At 43.6% G+C, this 17,574-nt stretch overlaps 1 protein-coding gene across 3 annotated transcripts; it reads right to left on the reverse strand.

Annotated features, from left to right (window-relative positions):
- Nucleotides 1-419: 419 nt before the first annotated feature.
- Nucleotides 420-17,376, reverse strand: zbtb16b (zinc finger and BTB domain containing 16b). 3 transcript variants are annotated; one of them, XM_033976499.2, is made up of 7 exons: nt 16,973-17,376; nt 13,503-14,776; nt 11,605-11,702; nt 9,433-9,519; nt 3,876-4,046; nt 2,759-2,926; nt 420-2,627 (listed from the first exon to the last, which is right to left on the reverse strand). In XM_033976499.2, the coding sequence occupies exons 2-7, from the start codon at nt 14,648-14,650 to the stop codon at nt 2,398-2,400; spliced, it is 1,902 nt and encodes a 633-aa protein (XP_033832390.1). In that variant the 5' UTR covers nt 14,651-14,776; nt 16,973-17,376; the 3' UTR covers nt 420-2,397. The 3 variants fall into 3 exon arrangements, with proteins under 3 accessions (XP_033832390.1, XP_033832391.1, XP_033832388.1); XM_033976500.2 differs by lacking the exon at nt 16,973-17,376 and adding an exon at nt 15,822-16,021 and having other exon boundaries at nt 13,503-14,741; XM_033976497.2 differs by lacking the exon at nt 16,973-17,376 and adding an exon at nt 15,822-16,021.
- Between the last annotated feature and the right edge of the window lie 198 nt (nt 17,377-17,574).

Consider the following 17,574-nt stretch of genomic DNA (forward strand, 5'->3'; position numbering starts at 1 on the left):
AGGAAATAGATTGCATAATAAAACATTTGTAGTGCTCTCAAGGGCTACTTTACAGCAAAAATGAATGATTTAACAAATAAAGGCCATAAGTATAGGACAACAGTTGAACACACTAGCTGCTGTCCACTTGTAATATAGGGGCCTGGAGTAGTCTCCTAAGGTCTGACTTAAGACACACTTGATTTAGTCATCTTCTCTTCTTCACATTTGCACTTGTTGCGGGCTCCAGCTGTGGCTTTGCTCCTCTGTATCAAAGGTCACCATAGAGCTGGGATCCAGTCCAGCTGTTTACAAGTCACCCAGAGGACACACAAACTTTGTAAACGACTTAAGATGATACTGGGAAGGTTTTGGCTGTAATCTGTTAGCAGCAAACAAAGAACAGTGAGTACAGACAAAAACACACGATGTGCATAAAATGGTAAACAGTTTTATTCTTTTTTGAACCATGCCACTGAACACTGATGCATACAGAGTTGTGCCTGAATCCACACAGAGGATAACACTTTCACACACTGTGTTACAAAGCTGTAATGAAGAGAGAGTTTACTGCACACATGGCAAGAAGAACAACCCTGATTGGACACCAGGTCGAGCTTTGATCTGGCCCTGAGGTAGACAGACATTGACAAAATCTAAACAATGCTAGTCACATCCTTGTAGAACACATCAAATAAAAGGACATCTGCATTATCACAACATAGAGAGATCAAAGAAAACCCCTTTTCACACAAAGTGCTCTGTTTCTTTTGGTCCATTGGATTTCCATTAGTGCATGTTCATGTGGATACAGTGAATGTGTATTTTCATGGCACTGAGTGTTGTTGGCTACTTAAAAGGCATGAGGATGCCCACAGACGCCAAGGTTTGTTTTACTCACTGGTTTCATTTTAAGATCTCAGTCTATTGTCACTTTAAAATAACTACATATTTGAGACAAGTGTGGACTTTTTACATTGAAATTGCTTGTAACTTGCATCAGAGTATCAGCCACTATCACAGTTTGTTGCTTCCAGTTGCAATGTTCAGACGAGTGGATCTACATGGCAGTCTATTTGAATTAAGTAACAATAAACAAACACTCAGAAACATCTACCAATAGCACAGACCCATGTACTCAGCACATCAAGGCTCTACTTATAAAAGAGGCACGAGGGAGGGGTCGTATCAACACTTACAAAACACACAGTAAGATGTCTCTCAAATCATACCAAATGTAAACAAATAGCAAATTACTGTGATACAAAAATACAACAAGTTCAACTCTATAAGGCCGGTAAGGCTCACATAAGGGAATAACGTGACAAGTTGTACAGTACAGCTACACTACAATTAACAATTACCTGCTCATGACACAATGTCAGATTTTTTCATATTGAAAAAAACTCATTTTCACATTTTCTTAACTTTTCATAGAAAATTCTGATTCTTGATTTTGTAAGACATCTATATGTACTATATAGGTAACAATAAAAAACTACACATTAGGCCATGAGGCATTTTTACACATTGTTGACCATCAAACTTTGAATGGTGGTAGTAAGAAAATTAATGTTTTGACAAACTAATTTCAGTAGGTTTAAAATAAAATCAGAGGTAGAGCTTGCTCTACTATAAATCATCTTGAGATGCTGCCTGTGATACACACCAGCACATATTTGGTAAGAAACACATATATAGCAAACCAACTACATTGCAAGAAACTTAAAAGTGTGAGCTTGAACGAACACCCACTGCAAGATAGACAAGGCAGTTAAATATTTCAAGCTTATGAGGTCAAAACATGGCAGCCATTCAAGTAAAACATGCACAAAATGAACAACTCCAAAAATAAAACCAAAGCAGAAAAACAGAACTGGAGAAAATGTTAACTCAAAGAAGCTTTCATGGAATAAATGTGACCTGTAGATGATGCACAATCCTGAAAGTGACAAGCTCTCCTGCTACACACAGGCAGTGGCAGCCATGGTTATTTTCTCTAATAGTACAGATGGATTGTAGGTTCAGTCCTGTGTGAACCAGGACTATAGTAACACAACAACAAACAGCAATATCTATCACATGATTATCACAGAGTTTTTGCTTATTTTGAAGAAATGTCTTAAATTTAACACTTAATTTCCTTTACGTTTTAAACAGACAAAACTTCAGCTTCAGCTGTTTCCGTTGTAACCTACTATCATGGTTTGTTTAGCCCAAGTTCTTTATACCTGACCCAGTCAGATAAAAAAAAAAAAAATCCACCTACATATACAGGTTACCACAATAAACATTGTCAATCAAAACAATGTTATTCTCTTGTAAACTATAATTCCCTGTTTTTCAGTTCTAAAAACTTCCTTAAAAATCATTGAACAGGGAGTGTGATTGTGTCAGTGTGATCAGTCCAAGTCCTGCTTAGACATAACAGACGTACAGGTAGGTCTTCTCTATCCTCCAGTCGGGGGGCACCTCCTCGGGGTTGTGGCCCTTCATGTGCTTCTGCATGGCGGCCAGGCTGGGGCAGAAGTCCTGGCAGATGGTGCACTGGTATGGAGATGCTCCATTGTGAGTGCGCAGGTGCTTGATCATCGCTGAATAGTCTCTTGAGCGCTGATGACACAACTTACACTCAAATGGCTTCTCCCCTAAAATATGATAAATAAAAGATGTTTTCTTCACATTTCAATGTAAAAAATATCCTCCCTAAAATTATCTAACGATTTAAATATGAATCAAAGATATCTGAATAAAGGTTGTAACACAAAATGAGCTGGACCTGTGTGCACGCGGTAGTGTGTCTCCAGCTGGTGTTTGAGGCTGAACCTCTTGCCGCAGCCATTGCACTCATAAGGCTTCTCTCCAGTGTGGATGCGCTTGTGGCCCCTCAGTGTGCCATCATCTCTGAAGCAGCTCCCACAGAACTCACACTCAAAGGGGTGGTCTCCTGAAACAGGCACACACACACAGTGCTGTTTGCACACATACACCGGTCATATGTGGTCATGCCAATCTCTTTGCTCTGTCATGCCCTGATGGTCATCCATGAAACACTCCCCTTGGCTGTCAGCTAATAGCTGATACAAGTGCTCCAGGCCTGATGTGCTCTGTTCTATACTGTAGAATCTATTTCTCTCCTAGGCTGAGAGTTTGACTCATCTCCAATGACCTATGTGCCTCATTATCTCAGTGTCCACAGCAACAGCCAAGTCAGAGGATACATTGCTCTCCTCATTACAGGCCGATTCTCCCCGATCCCCCACCCCACTGTGGAGCAGATGACATTTACAAAATGTTACTTCCAAGCAGAAAGGCATACAAACAAGATACGCTGCCATGGCCAAAACTCCCTTCACTTCTGTCTCTTCACATCAATTATGTATTTCTCCTGTCTAGACATCAAGTCGTCCTGACAGCTGCGAGTGTTATTTAAGGTAAAAGAAGAAAGGGGGACATCTTGGCAGTAAATATCTCTCCGTCTCCTGCGGCACTAAGACTCACCCTCGGTAGAACACACAGACAAGTCATTTCCATTTGCTTTTCTTTCAATATTTATTTGGGTTTCCTCTATCATTTTGGGTGAACCACAGTAGAACTGACAGCCGTGAATTGCAGAAGCCCAAAGGCTGTCTAAGAACCCAAAATATAAACAGGATGAAATTGCCCAAAATACGCACCGGCCATAACGGTACAGTGCTGTCATCAGAGAGGTGAGTCATCATCTTATAGAAAAAGACAAATCAGGGTGGAAGAGGCTGCATACAAAAGCAGCTCAACTCTAAAGCTGATAATCTACAGAAATAACCCCATGTCTAAAAATAAAATGCCATTGTCTTCCTTTGTCCCCAATGATTTTACCACTGTGTCTTTAAAGACTATTGTGTCAGAGGTCTTACCTGTGTGTGAGCGCAAGTGTCTTTTGAGTGTGGTGTGGCTGGGGAACGGGCGCTCGCAGTGGCTGCAGATGTAGCTGTGCATGCCAGTGTGGACCTCCATGTGCTGCTGCAGGGCCTTCTGAGTCTGGAAGCGCTTTGCACACAGCAGACAGAACACCGCCATGTCAGTCCCTGGAGAACGCACAAGACACAGTTATTTCAGTACAGGGCCTTAAGTGGGGAAACTGGGTCACTTCAACTTTGTGTGAGTCCTCTGAGGGAAAAGCTTCTTTCAAAGAGCAAGTGCCTGCACCTAAACTAACTCTCCTGAAAGCCCACAGGCACTTTCAACTCTTTACATGTTCTATTTTAAACCATCAAAGACATTGTTTTCTTTAAGAATTTCCCACACAATGCACAGCATGCCAATCACAGAATCAATGGCTCCTTCCTGGTGTGTTAGATGTGTAATTATTCTCTTCATTCCCCATCAGGAGTCAGCCTCAGCCTATGAAGTCCTCTGTCTGTGCGCTCAAAGAGCAGCAGATAGTGACTCCACCCTAAATGATGCCTACACCATGTGCTCTGTGCTGAATGTTAAGCAGTGATATCAAGCCATTAAAGGCAGGACTGCAGGAAAAAACACAATCCAGTTTAATCCTGTGTGTGACCTGGCATCTCTTTGGGGCTGCTTTCCTGTTGCACCGAGTGTGGAGAGGAATACAGATAGGCAGACGCTGGCACACTACTTCAAGTCAGAATGGCTATGTGAAGATCCATTGGCTGTCATGCTCTCAGTGCTTGAAATACAAGCTGTGTATGACAGCAGCCACATTCATACTGGCATCGACATGAATGCACACCATAGGAGTCCGACTTAACGAGTGGTTAACTAGTCGTGTTCATGGGAGTGAGACTAAAGCTCTAATGTGAGATTATGGGCTGCTTATTTCTCTGTCTGCTCAGGTTGCAGATCATTTACAATGCTAGCAGCTCCCATTGGTCCTGACTCAGATTCAATCAGACATCTCCAGCGGAGGATCATTAGTAAACAGAAGACTGTGCCAGCACTTCATTGGAATTCAAGTGGGGTTGCTGTGTCGCATTTAAAATGCAGTCTGATGAGGTCCACTAAATCAAATCATTTGTTACTGTTATTGAAGTGCCTTGAGGCAACTGGCAATTAAATTGGAATTAACGCGGGGAAAAGGATACAGCACACTCATACTAAGAGGGAAGAGTGTCAGACACTTGCTTTAGGTTCAATCAAGTTAACAGACAAGGCTTTTCAAAGAAGAAAGGAAATGTAATCACGTACATTCACATCATGTATTGTATGAAACCACATTACAATTTCTAACTTTTTTTGTGTGTAAAAGTACAATTAAGTGTAAATGAACATTTGAACATTTTTGGTGCTTTTCAAACACTTCTGTATTTTAATATTAGCATTGTTCAGCACTAATACAACTGATGATCCGTAATCATTAACAGAAAGAAGACAGGATGAAAGGCATTCCCTGATCCTAACAGTCCTGCAGGGAGGCGATCTGCTGGACTGAACTCCACCTGTTCAGGGCTTAGCCTGTGGACTTTAGCACAAAGGGACACAATGAGGTTCAGGCCCTCATTGACCAAGCCCATTAGTCATAGGTTCCTTGTGCAGCTCCTACAATCCCTGTCTTTATGTTGTTGCCTAATGACCACGGCTTTCTCTCACCCGTGGATCACAATATTTTAGTGGAAGACAAAAGCCCTCCCCCCACCGTTCACACAGCCTCTGCTCCCACCTCTCCTCTGCTGACCATATAGGAAATCCTTTCATTCGTGAAACAGCATTACCTTCTGCCTTAGTCATGCTTAACTCAGACTGCAGAATCATCATGGATCTAAAAATAGCACACATTTAACACATGTCCAAACTCAACAGGTTTTCCTGCTTTTTATGCTGTTATAGAAGCTGATCTACTCCCAATAACACTGCAATACACTTGGAGGTCAGCAGGGGGAGTGCCTCTGCTTTAACATGCCCAGTGGTGAGCTGAAAGCAGAGTCTTTGTCAGACTGAATAACACATCCTTTGCTTTAGATACTTCAAAGTTATTTAATTCATTTGCAGAATAAAAAAATGAAGCATTATTTATACATAGAATGCATAATATATGTACTTTCAAGGCTGCTCTGCTGCTTTAAACACAGAGTTGTCTATTCTAAAAGTTAAGTTAAGTTATTTACAATGGAGTGGAGGTAAAGTGTCGAGACTCCCAGACACTCCTTGATCTATATGCGTTTTTTTCTGTCACCAAGAATCCTCCAACATGAGCAGAGACAGTGACAAATATTCTGTCACCAAACCTCACTCTAGATCTCAGGCTGACACATGGTGACAAAAGCTCACAAGTTGCTTCATTTTCTTTCTGCACAACCTTCACTGGAAATAAAAATAACAAAAATAAAGCCAAGTCTAAACATAAAACTCGCAAGACAATGAAATATTTGTGGTGGCATGTATTTTGTCTTGCTGTTCAATGGTGTGATCCTTGGAGACAAAAGAGTTCCCGGTTGTCGTCTTTCCAGTAAGCTCCAGTAATAAGTGCGGAGGTGCTTCTTTATGAGAGAATAAGCCCTAAAGTTGGCCATCACTGCCCCCTGCTTTCTCACCCTTAACCAGACAATGGGCCTGGGATTTAGGTTTAAGGCACTGGGTGACCCCTGACCTTTGCCCCTCAATGGGGCAAATACCATGTAATCAATGGTATTCCTGAATGGCCAGAGAGTTGACTGTGCATTGTGCCTGTGGGAAGCAGGCTGAATAGTGAGAATTTGCCAGGTCAAAACAAAAATGTACATTTCTTACATTATTGAGCTGCTTGCTTAATGGGCATTTAAATTAAGTTGGGTAATTGAGGGCGATTGGAGGTTGTTATGCCATCCACAGTGACACTATGTGTATACTCATGTGATTTAACATGGTCTGCTTTCATACATCTGCCACTTACTCAGTCCAACTGAGGTGGGAGCCCGCCAGGCTCTCACGCTGCCTAAGAAACAAAACCATGTGTCTAGGCAACCAGATAGGATCATGATCCTTGTTGGGGTGAAGTGTTCAAGCTAATCCCTTCATTCACAAATAAGCACAGCCTGTTTCTTTTCAAGCATCACACAAAAGTTTTCCCACCCTGAGAATCTGGAAGTAAACTCTCTGCAAATTGAACAAGACCACTGACAACCTCTATGAATCTTGTGTGTTAATCTAAAATTTGGAGTAAGCTTCATAAGTACAGCAGTTTATCAAAGTGCCTTTTTATTTAAACTTCAACAGATGGAAATAATGTTACAAAGAAAAATATTTTAAGTAAACAAAACGTGTTTATTTTTGACGCAGTGTCATTGCATTATTGATAATCCTAATGAATAAGTGAAATGTATCAAGACCCTATAAATGTCTTGTTAGTGCAGTACATTCATTGCGACCACCACACCAATATCATATCCCCATGTTAAGCCCTCAGAGTCACAGAATCCAGATCATTAGGCCCCCGACCTCATATGACCCTTGTGCATTCATGCTACTGTATTCAGGCTGCTTCTCGTGGACACAACACACAAACACTACAGTACCTTAAATAACCCCAGGCCATCACTGTGCTCTGCTAATCTACCCGAGTGAGGAACAACCATCTCAATTATTAATACAACAAGAGATACGTTGCTTGTGTTTAACCACCATTCCATGGACCAGTTCAATGAGGTCACACAATACGACAGCGTGTTAGCTGCAGCTTCAGTTCCTGGAATGTTACAGTTTCCCTAATTTTGTCTTTACCTCAAAGTCCCTTCACAGTGCTAATTAAGACAAAGAGAACTATCAACAAGGTTAATTTGGTTTAATTATTACAAGTTACAAGTGGCCATTTATAGTTGTGCTATGATGGCAGCTACACAATTAGGAAGGCTCCATTTTAAAGGTAGGCTGTTATTCAATGGGCCACAGGACCGTTTAATTAGGGATTGGACAGAAGGTAATATTATTCACTTGGCAAAGCAGCCGGTAATGTGTGGAAACAGTGCAGCTGCTGTGCGTACACAAAAGCAGCACTCTTTTGGCCTTTGCCTTAAAGGCGAGGTGGCAGAATAGTTAGCTAAAGCATATAGTCCATTTCAGTGGCTGCTGTAGATAAGCTCGTGCCATGAGCTCTCTCAAATTGAAAGCAAATGCCCCAAAGCCTCGACTTCTCTGATGAAACAAACTCCTTTGTTGTGAGAGCAGTTCGGAGACAGATCCATTCTTATATTTTGGGCACTGACAAGTAGGTCAGAGGAGACTATGACAGGGCTGTGGTGAGGAGTAAACAGGAGCACATGATGTTTTTCTTCCAGTCCTGGCATCCAACACCAGCAGCCATCCTGCTGCCCTCAGGAAGTCCTCACAGCCCCTGCCCCTGCTACTGCCCCCCCTCCCTTTGATCTCTCTAAACCAACCAAAGGCCATTCACCTCCTGACATATCAAAATGATTAGAGACTTTCACTGTAAACGAGTCCCATAGCCAGTGTTACCCAACTGCTCCACAACACGTCTCCCATATAGTATTATGTTTCTGCCAAAGGATCTGAAGGGGAAACATGTAACTCAAGTGTTAATGTGCCTGGAGGAAGCTGATTTGGCTTGCATAACACCATACCAAAACCATATTACTCTACACAATGGACAATTTGACAGTTAAGCTCAATGTGTAGTGTGCAACAAACTGCATAGAATATTGGCCGAGACATATAGCAAACTGAGGCCATGACAAAATAGAGGAGTATTGCCTGATCTACAGCTGTGGATCTGATGCCAAGCTGAAACTGAGCTGGCGATGTTTACAACCTCAGGAGATGAGGGTAGAAACTTCTGGGCATCGTTAACACCCCTCCATGTCCACATGCATTAACTATTCATTCTGTGTGTGCCACCCGGAGTTACAGTTACATGCCAATGCGCCTGAGAGGCTGATCGCCTTTCTCTGACAGTAGCAGAAAAGGTGTGGGCCCTGGCAGCTTTAATGTACAACAATATCCTGTCATTACAGACCAAGCTGAACATATTTTTAAACCTATAAAAGCTCCATACGTAAAGATACATGTGTTTTTCACTTAATGCCAAAATAATACACTTGGATTGAGTACTTGAGGATTTAACATATGTAGAAAAAGAGTCTAAGTAACTGTTTGATTATTGCTGTTATTATAATTTTTGATTTTTGATAGAAACTTTTCTTCTCCAATTAAAAGTTGTAGAATTTATTATATGGTGATCTGGCTGGGGTGTGTGTTCCTTTAAAACTGTGACGTTGGTGTTATGGCAAAGTGGCATTCAGTGGCTGTGGATGCCGAGAGATATTAGTGGGTGACATGTGAGAGGGCCTCCCACCTCTGTGTTGATAAATTATGGAGCATCATAACAGGAACAGTTTAACCCAGCCAGAGCATGACAAACACATTTGGAGCCATAATCACAGGGCTCTTTACAGTGCAGTTGGGTACTGGCTCTGTTCAGGTTAAGAACAATAATAAAAGAAGTGCTGTATGAAATACCTGTGTGCGTTTGTCTGTGGGCTTCCAGGGCATCTTCAGAGGAGAATGTGGCCGCACACTGATCACAAACTAGCGCTTCAGCAGGAGCTGTGGGGAAGTGAGAAATGTTTTAGACAGTACTTTAGAAATTGGAGTAATTTAGCATTAAAGTTGAGCAAAAGGCCAGAAGGAAAGAACAAAGGAACCCTAATTCAGAAGTCACCAAAAGAGTGACTTTACGCACTTGTGGCTTTCAGGTGTTAACACAAGGAAGTTACTGCGCAGAGTTCAATGGAGGAAAGTGCCATAAAAACACAACTCAGGGCAAACAAAGGCAGCAGACAAGCGGCATCGGCCTTGCTCTTTTAGGGAAAGGGGGCACACTGAACACATTTATTTACAGGCCTGTTATCAAATCCACAGCAGCAGCAGGCTCCAAACCTGAAGAACAAGCTCCGGTTCTGTCTTTGGTCCTGTCTATGGTTTGGTCTATGGTTCTGTCTATGGTCCTGTCTATGGCCCTGTCTGCAGACTGCGCCTGCAGCGCACTCTTCATCAGAAATACTGAGAGTCAAATCCCACTGCGGTCAGTGGACCGGCACCTGGTGGCTCACCTCTGGAATGCCCTTGTCTATTCTGATGAAGACTTTAGTGTGCGCTGCTCCTCACACCTGAACACACACACAGCTGTGGGGATGTGGGCTGGCTCTCACAGAGATGTAAATCGGTTGCAGATCCATACTGGCCCAGGGCTCATTCACTGATCTATTTTCTGCTCAGCTGGCTTTAAATGAAGTTAAAATGACTCATTAAAACACCCACAAGCTTTGGGAACTCTGAGCGCTCCAGCCTAAATGTGGTCCTCTTTCAACTCTTGCGCTGTACACAGACAGTGTGCCACTGTTCCCAGTGCTGCACAAATAATAAAAAGCCCCAATCTGTTCATTTTTAAAAACAACCATTTCTGAAAACAAACAGTTACTGTTTGGAGCGTGCGTTTTGTTACACAGTCAAAAATAAAACTTGGTGGCAAATAGTTTGATATAGTAATAAAAATACAAGTGTGTAGATGCTGATGTTGTGTGGCGCTGTCCAGTGTGGTATGTTGTGCTGTGTGTGATTCTGTGATAAGGGAAGAAGAGAACATAGTGCATTGTCTTGTGCAGTCAAAGGCACGGAGTGTGCTCTCATCCATAAACCATCAAACTGTCTCCAGACGCGGCTGCAATCGTCCTCCATCAAAACACTTTGTCTGGCATACCAAAATAAGAGCCAGCATCGAGCTGAATACCAAATCAGCCCATTAGAGCGGTGGAGCACTCGCTCCTTAGCAACCAGCGGGATCTAAGGCTGCTATACCAAAATACACAGCGCCAAAGAAATGAGATACACATCTTTCTTTGTAGTATTAAGGGGTGACATATCAGGATTGTGACTTTATGCAAAGAAATCAAACAAGGTTAAAGGTGCTGCTGTTACATGTCAGAGGCGATTGAAGAGTTGAGCGTGATGTTGAGGTGTGAGGGGAAAGGCTAGAAGTGTGGTTAGGGTTACGGAGATACTGAAGTGGGGCCGACTCAGGTGAAGCGCTTTAAGATCAGTTTAAAGAAACAGACTTTCTTTTATCTGTCAGCAGTATGTCATTCCCAAACACTTGTCAGAAGAAGAGACAGGACGGGGACCTGGCCTTGTCTGTACATATTCCTACTGTGGATTCATCCTGTTTTAGTTTCATTTTTAGGCCCCCTCACCACCCTCGCTCCTCGGCCTTTATTTTGGATAAAGTAGCTGGGAGAGCAGTCAGGTCTGATTAAGTCTGCATTTGGGTACAGTGTGTTCCTGGACACACATCTGCGAGCGAGCCATCACACACGCTTCGGAACACTGGCAGAACACCCAGGCCTGCCGGCAGCTCATGATGTCATCACTCAGAAGGGGCCGGGCTGGCCTGCTGCCAAAGTCTCCAAAAAAACACTGGAACGATTCAAGCAAGAGGCTGCAGCGGGAGGCAGGAGGGAGGAGAGGTGCACAAGCCTAAGCATGAACAGAAAGCATGATCCAAGGATTCGGAGCTGCACTAACTGGGAGTGTGTCTGCTGGGGAGGGGCGAGTGGTATGGAACAGGTGCATCTGAAAGGAGGCACTATTGAGACTTAATAAGCAGTGGATTGTGTGAGGAGTGTGACTTTGTACCTGTATGAGACAACATGTGCATCCTGAGCCTCATGCTGTCCTGAAAGTGTTTACCGCAGAACTCACAGCCGTGGCCCTTCTCCTCAGAGTGCAGCCTCCTGTGGACAGACAAACACCAAAGTGAGAGTGTTATCAGAAACACAACTGGAATGATAAAAAGTCTGGGTGCTTTTCATCTGTCAGGTCTCCAAAATCCACAAGCGTCATTGTCCTCGTAACAAGAGGAGCATGTTTTAATTCAGGCAAGAATCCCTCACTGAATGCAGCATCATTAGTATAAGAGGCCCTTGGAGTTGTGAATCACAACGCATGAATGCTAAAAGAACACAGACAATAGGATATCTGGCTAATTTCAGAGTGCCGACAAACGTGCGCCTCCACCCGCCAGCGCTACAAGACAGCACACTCGCGCACACACACCACACACTAATGCATGCGAAATTACATCTGAGCTAAACACGGAGTGTGCGCATATACACTTCCCTTGTAACTGCAATGAAAAGAAGATGATTCGCTGAAGCTCCGCCGGCAAAACCTCATATCATATCATATCACACACATCCAAGCATGCAAGGCATCTGTACTGTTATCCTTGGATCACCCCACTAACAGATGAACAAATGACCTAAAAACTAGCGTGGTCAAAATAGTACAAAGAGCTTTTTTAACGTACGTGAAACTACTAACCAACATTGGGACAATGACGACAACATGTGAGAAAACCACTAGCTTCAAAATATGACAAAAAATGTTCAATATACAAATTGCCTGCCAGAATTGGATTATAACAAAATATCTATATCCCTCTTTTACATTAAACTGTACTTTTAATTTGCTCCTCACTCAACAACAAATAATTTTTTCTGTGAGGAATGGTGTGTCCTCAAACAACTCTCAAATGTCAGCATGCAGACCAGGTGAATGCTCAGTGACCTGGTTCCACACACCAACTTCCTGACATCCTGAAGCAGAGGCACCAGGAGGCTGCTTGGACCCGCGGACATGATGCGTGTGTGCGTGAGTGAGTAAGAACCACGCGCAGTAAATACCTCACAGGACGGGCGCTCGTGTCGCTGAGCACTTGAGCCACAGCTCCAGAAAGGGCTGGTGTCAGTCAGACCCTACAGGGGGCACTACAGGCTGCAGCACCACACTAATGATGGGTTAGCTGCACATAAGGATACACCACTCAAAGGCTGTTTTGTTTGTAATGATTAGTGATGAGTAAAACGCCGCCAAGCCATCGCAATTATTACCATCTAAAATCAGGATAATTAGAGCTGTCATTGAGCTAGTCTGTGTGCTTTGCTAAGTTTTTGTGTACAATGACAAAATCTCATCTGTCAGACTCATAAATAAAAGAGAAATAAACAAAACAACACAGCGGGTTTGGAGGCAGAAGTTATCCATCATCAAGCCGGAGCGTCCAGCCGGTCCCTGCTGAGAGGCTTCTCGCGCCTGATGCAAAGGAATGCATATCAAATAGCCTGGGAGACAGCCTGTTGTGTGAGACATGCTTCTGCACAAATAATCAAACAGAATTTAAAAAGTATGCCTTTGTATAAAACAACGTTATGTGACGCCAAGGCTCCTTACATCAAATCTTTCACAAAGACCCAAGTCTTACTCGCCGATGCGTCTTTTCAAGACATGAGTGCAGGTGTCCCTGAGAATACATTTACATATTTACCACAACAGCTACCATGTTTTTTTACTCTTGATTGTTTTTTGCCACTCCTTTCCAATTTTTTTTTATCTTAAAAAATTCTGTTTTTTTTTTTTTTTATTACAAAACTATTTAATACATGGCACCAAACAACATCCACTATTTTAATTTTACGTATATAATATAATAATGAATAAATGCGGGACACTCATTATGTGTTAGTGTGAGTTACCTGTGCTGCTCCATGGCCTGGCGGCTGTGCAGCTGGAGCCCACATTCACCACAGCACTGGCTCTGGCTCTGGCCCTCCTGCCTCATTCCTACCGCGAACTGGCCCAGGCGGTTCAGCAGTTCTCGGTGGAGCAGACCCTGGTGCAACAGGCCACCGTAGGCCCTAGGGTCCAGTGAGACACCCAAGGGTGGGGCCATTGACACTGGGATCATCCCATCCCCTGTGTGGTTGCCAGTCATCGAGTAAACAGAGGTCATATGTTTCTCTGCTATCCCAGGGAAAGAGTCCAGAGCATTGGCCGCAGCTCCTCCATGCTCGGGACTAGAGTGCAACTCTCGAGCACTGGTGATGACACTGCTCCTCAGGGGGGTCCCGGGCCCCTCATCATGAGGCTGTTCTGAGACACCGCTCCCCTGGTCTGGGCTGGAAGGCCGGCCTTGGCTCACCTCAGATTCATCCACCTGCATGCTCTCACACTTAATGCTGTCAGGGTCCAGAGAGGTCACCTGGGACAGCTCTAAGGGCGACTCGTGGGTAGTCTTGGGCGCCCCCTCTTGGAGCTGTTTCGGGCTCAGTGGTGTGTTGTTTTGCTCCATGTGAGTGGGACTTCTGTCGGACATGTGGTACAGGGCTAGCTGGTGCAGGACAGAGGGGGTGGTGCGCACAGGCCCATCCTGTATGGAATGCTTCTTTGACATTAGCATTTGTCTCCAGTGGCGGGTGCGTGGCTCGCTGTGGTCTGTGGAACTGTGGTTTTTCAGGGCTACATCATGGCTCTCCTCATGCTGAATGGTCTCCAGCACCTTGAGGCACTGCTCCTCCAGATACTCTATCTCTAGGATCTCTGCAGCGTACAACAGATCATCCAGGTCCTCAGCGGTGGCCTGCAGAGAGGCAGTGTAAGCGTATTCCAGGATCTGCTGGAAGGTCTTGGGGGACAGGAAGTCCAGTGCGTATCGCAGACTGCTGCGATGGAACAGGATCTCAAACATCTTGCTGGTGCAGGCCAGGACCGTGCGGTGCGCTGGGAACTCCTGGCCATCCACTGTGATGATGACATCGCACAAGGTGCCAGTGAGACGCATCTGATTAGCTCGGTGCAGCAAAGTGCTGGAGTGAGAAGGATTGTGGAGCTGGAGCACACCCATGTTTGTAAGAGCCTTTTCCTCTCGGAGCCCGGCCCCAGCCACGCATCAGGTGCTGTCCCGCCTGGTTCTGTGGGCCTCAGCTGTCTGTGGTCTGTGGCTTGTGCAGGATCACAGGATCATTAGCACCTGTCTCAGTTACATTGTGACACAAAGCACATTTAATTACACACAGCTCAACACATTAAAAGTACACAACTATATTTCTTTGTAAGTTTTCCAATGAGATTTTAAACTACAGTCCAAGCATTTGAAAACAGCTCTAGCAGCCTATTCCAGCCCCTATATGTGTTTGCCTATGTATTTTAATTAAAGAGCGGACAGGAGGCAGGGGCTGCATGGTCGATAAGCGCAGACTAGAGCAACAGTTTCCACTAGAGGTGATTATATTCGGAGGTCTCGTTGCGCGCGGTCACGTCGCTGTAATAACGTCTGCATACTGAGAGGTGACGCTTCAATTTATCAAGCGCCTCACACACATCTCCGCACTCAACAGGTAGGCCCGCTATTACCAGCCGCCCTCGAGGCTCATTAGTTCATTTAGGCTGCACGTCTTCGTGATTAGACGTGTTAAAGACAATTAAATCGCTCCGCTAAAAATCCCTAAATAAGTTATCAAAGTATTTAATTGATGAGCGTGTGGTAATGGATGGGGGTAGAGGAGCGGAGACGGGTCTGTTAGAGGGATTTGTGTGATTATAATAGCTGTAGCCTATCCAAAACCCCAGTGTCTCTGAGTCTAGCGGTAACAGACTGATGCGGGTGAAGCCCCAACTCCAGCCTCCCCATCCGCGCGCATCAGGTGCACATGAAATACGCGCGGTGAAAATCCGAATAGTTGAAATGAACCTTGAGCTCAGACTCGTGCAGTTCCCTGTCTGCCCCGGCGATGACAAACCGCCTGTTGTCTGCAAGGAGACATGTCCAAAACGCATGCATTCCTCTCTCATTTTAGGCATTTAGTTTGACATGAGTCCTGTCAGTTTCTTTTGACACGCTTTACGCTACACAATCCCTCAGTCAGTATTTAACAAAGTAGAATACATTTTCAAATAAACAGACAAGCACTGAAAAGTCATTCTAGTTCACGCTCCGGAATGACCCGAGTTAAATTGTTAGTTTCCTCCGTGGACAGTGTAGTGTAATAAAAGTGCGCAGTGACAGTTGTTCCTACCTCCACGTCCTCTCGCCCTCCGCTGATTATCCAGGCAACATCATGCTTACACATTTCACAGTACGCGCTCCAAACTCACTCCTGCTTCAAGTAAGCAAATCATGAGCCAGCCGCCACTGTCAAGCCCCACAGGGAAGCCCCCACATCCGGGGAAAGACTTCAAAATAAAACAGGCACGAGGCTCTGGCTCTGAGAGAAATGTGAAGGAAAAGGAAAAGACTGCACGGAAATGTGAGGAATAAAGAGCTATTCAAAATGCTACGATTTAAAATAGTCTTGCTTTTTCTTTTTTTTTCTTCGGTGCTTTGTGAAATTGCATTTTGCTCTACATGTAAAAAAAAAAAAAAAATCTTTAAAATTTGTTCGGCCCAATTTCAATATTATTTTAGGTTATAGCCTAAGTTTATGTATCATGCACTTCAAGATAAACTGTGTAAATGTGACATTATTTCGTTTTCTTTATTTGGGAAAGTACTCCATTCGTATTGTTTTGAGGTCTAATTTAGTGTAAAAATATATTATGATAATACATCATGTCCTATTATCATTTATTATTTTTTATTTCCTTTTTTTTCAAAGCTTGCTGTGCTAACATATAACAGTTTTAGGCTGCATAAAACTCACAAATATATAAATTAAATATTAATTAATGTGTTGTTGTTATTATTATTATTATTATTATTATCATCATCATTAATAATAATAATAATAATAATAATAATAATAATAATAATAATAATAATAATAATAATAATAATGTTGTATTTATTTATTTGTCAGATGCTCTGGCTGAAGGCTTTATTGGATTAGAAAGCTGTTGTGTGAAATGGGGATAGAGAGCGTAGAGACATTTGGTGAAGGGTCAGGGCCAAAACCCAAACAGAGCTGGAAACAACTTAAACCACATGCACAACAACTTAAAGCACTGCCCCAGTGTGCACTGAAATTCATTTTTCAAACTGATTGAGTGATTCAATAGTAAGAAATATAATAAAACTTAAAGAATTAAGACGGAGGAATTAACAAAAAAAAAAAACAACAAAAAAAACAGACTTCTTGTTACGTCACACCGGTGTTGTATAAAAGGTCGTTTAGGCCGAAGATGCCGTAAAACAGTGTGTTTTATAGTGAAAGGGGCCTTCCGTCATTACCTGAGTGATGACGGTACTTTGCCGTTGTCTTGACCGGCTGCAGATCATGAGCGGCCGACGTCAGGGCTCTGAGTGATCGCCCTCTGCTCCTCTGCGCTCCTGCTGCAATCAGAGACATCTGCAGGGCATCTGAAGACTGACAGGCCACCAGGTTAGCCACTTTCAATTCAAAAGGGCAAACACAAGTGCCGGAGCGGAGCCGGCTGCAGGAGTTGTATTTAGGCGAAGTGAAAAGTGAAGTGAGGTGAAGCGGGGCCTTTTAGTCGCATGTCTGAAACAGGATGCTTCGTCAGGTCACCGCGGTCTTCTGTGGTCACGGACACTGTTGACACAGCACCCGTTTGAGGCTCATGTCACATTAGCTGAAGGCATGCTCTGCTGAAAATACCTCACTCTAGTTCCCCACTCAATATTTTGACATCTAACCCGGGAAGAGTTAACTTGACTCATACTCAAACATGCATTATATAACCACGTGCTTGTTTGCCCCAGTGCAATCTGAACAAGTGTCCCGAAGAATGCACTGCCCAAAATAACCTGATTGCACTGTAACCTTTCTGTTAATAGTCCAGTGCGCCCATGACATGGCGAAAACAAGACGC

This window comes from Periophthalmus magnuspinnatus, chromosome 13 (assembly GCF_009829125.3).
Source record: "Periophthalmus magnuspinnatus isolate fPerMag1 chromosome 13, fPerMag1.2.pri, whole genome shotgun sequence".
Taxonomy (NCBI): Eukaryota; Metazoa; Chordata; class Actinopteri; order Gobiiformes; family Gobiidae; genus Periophthalmus; species Periophthalmus magnuspinnatus.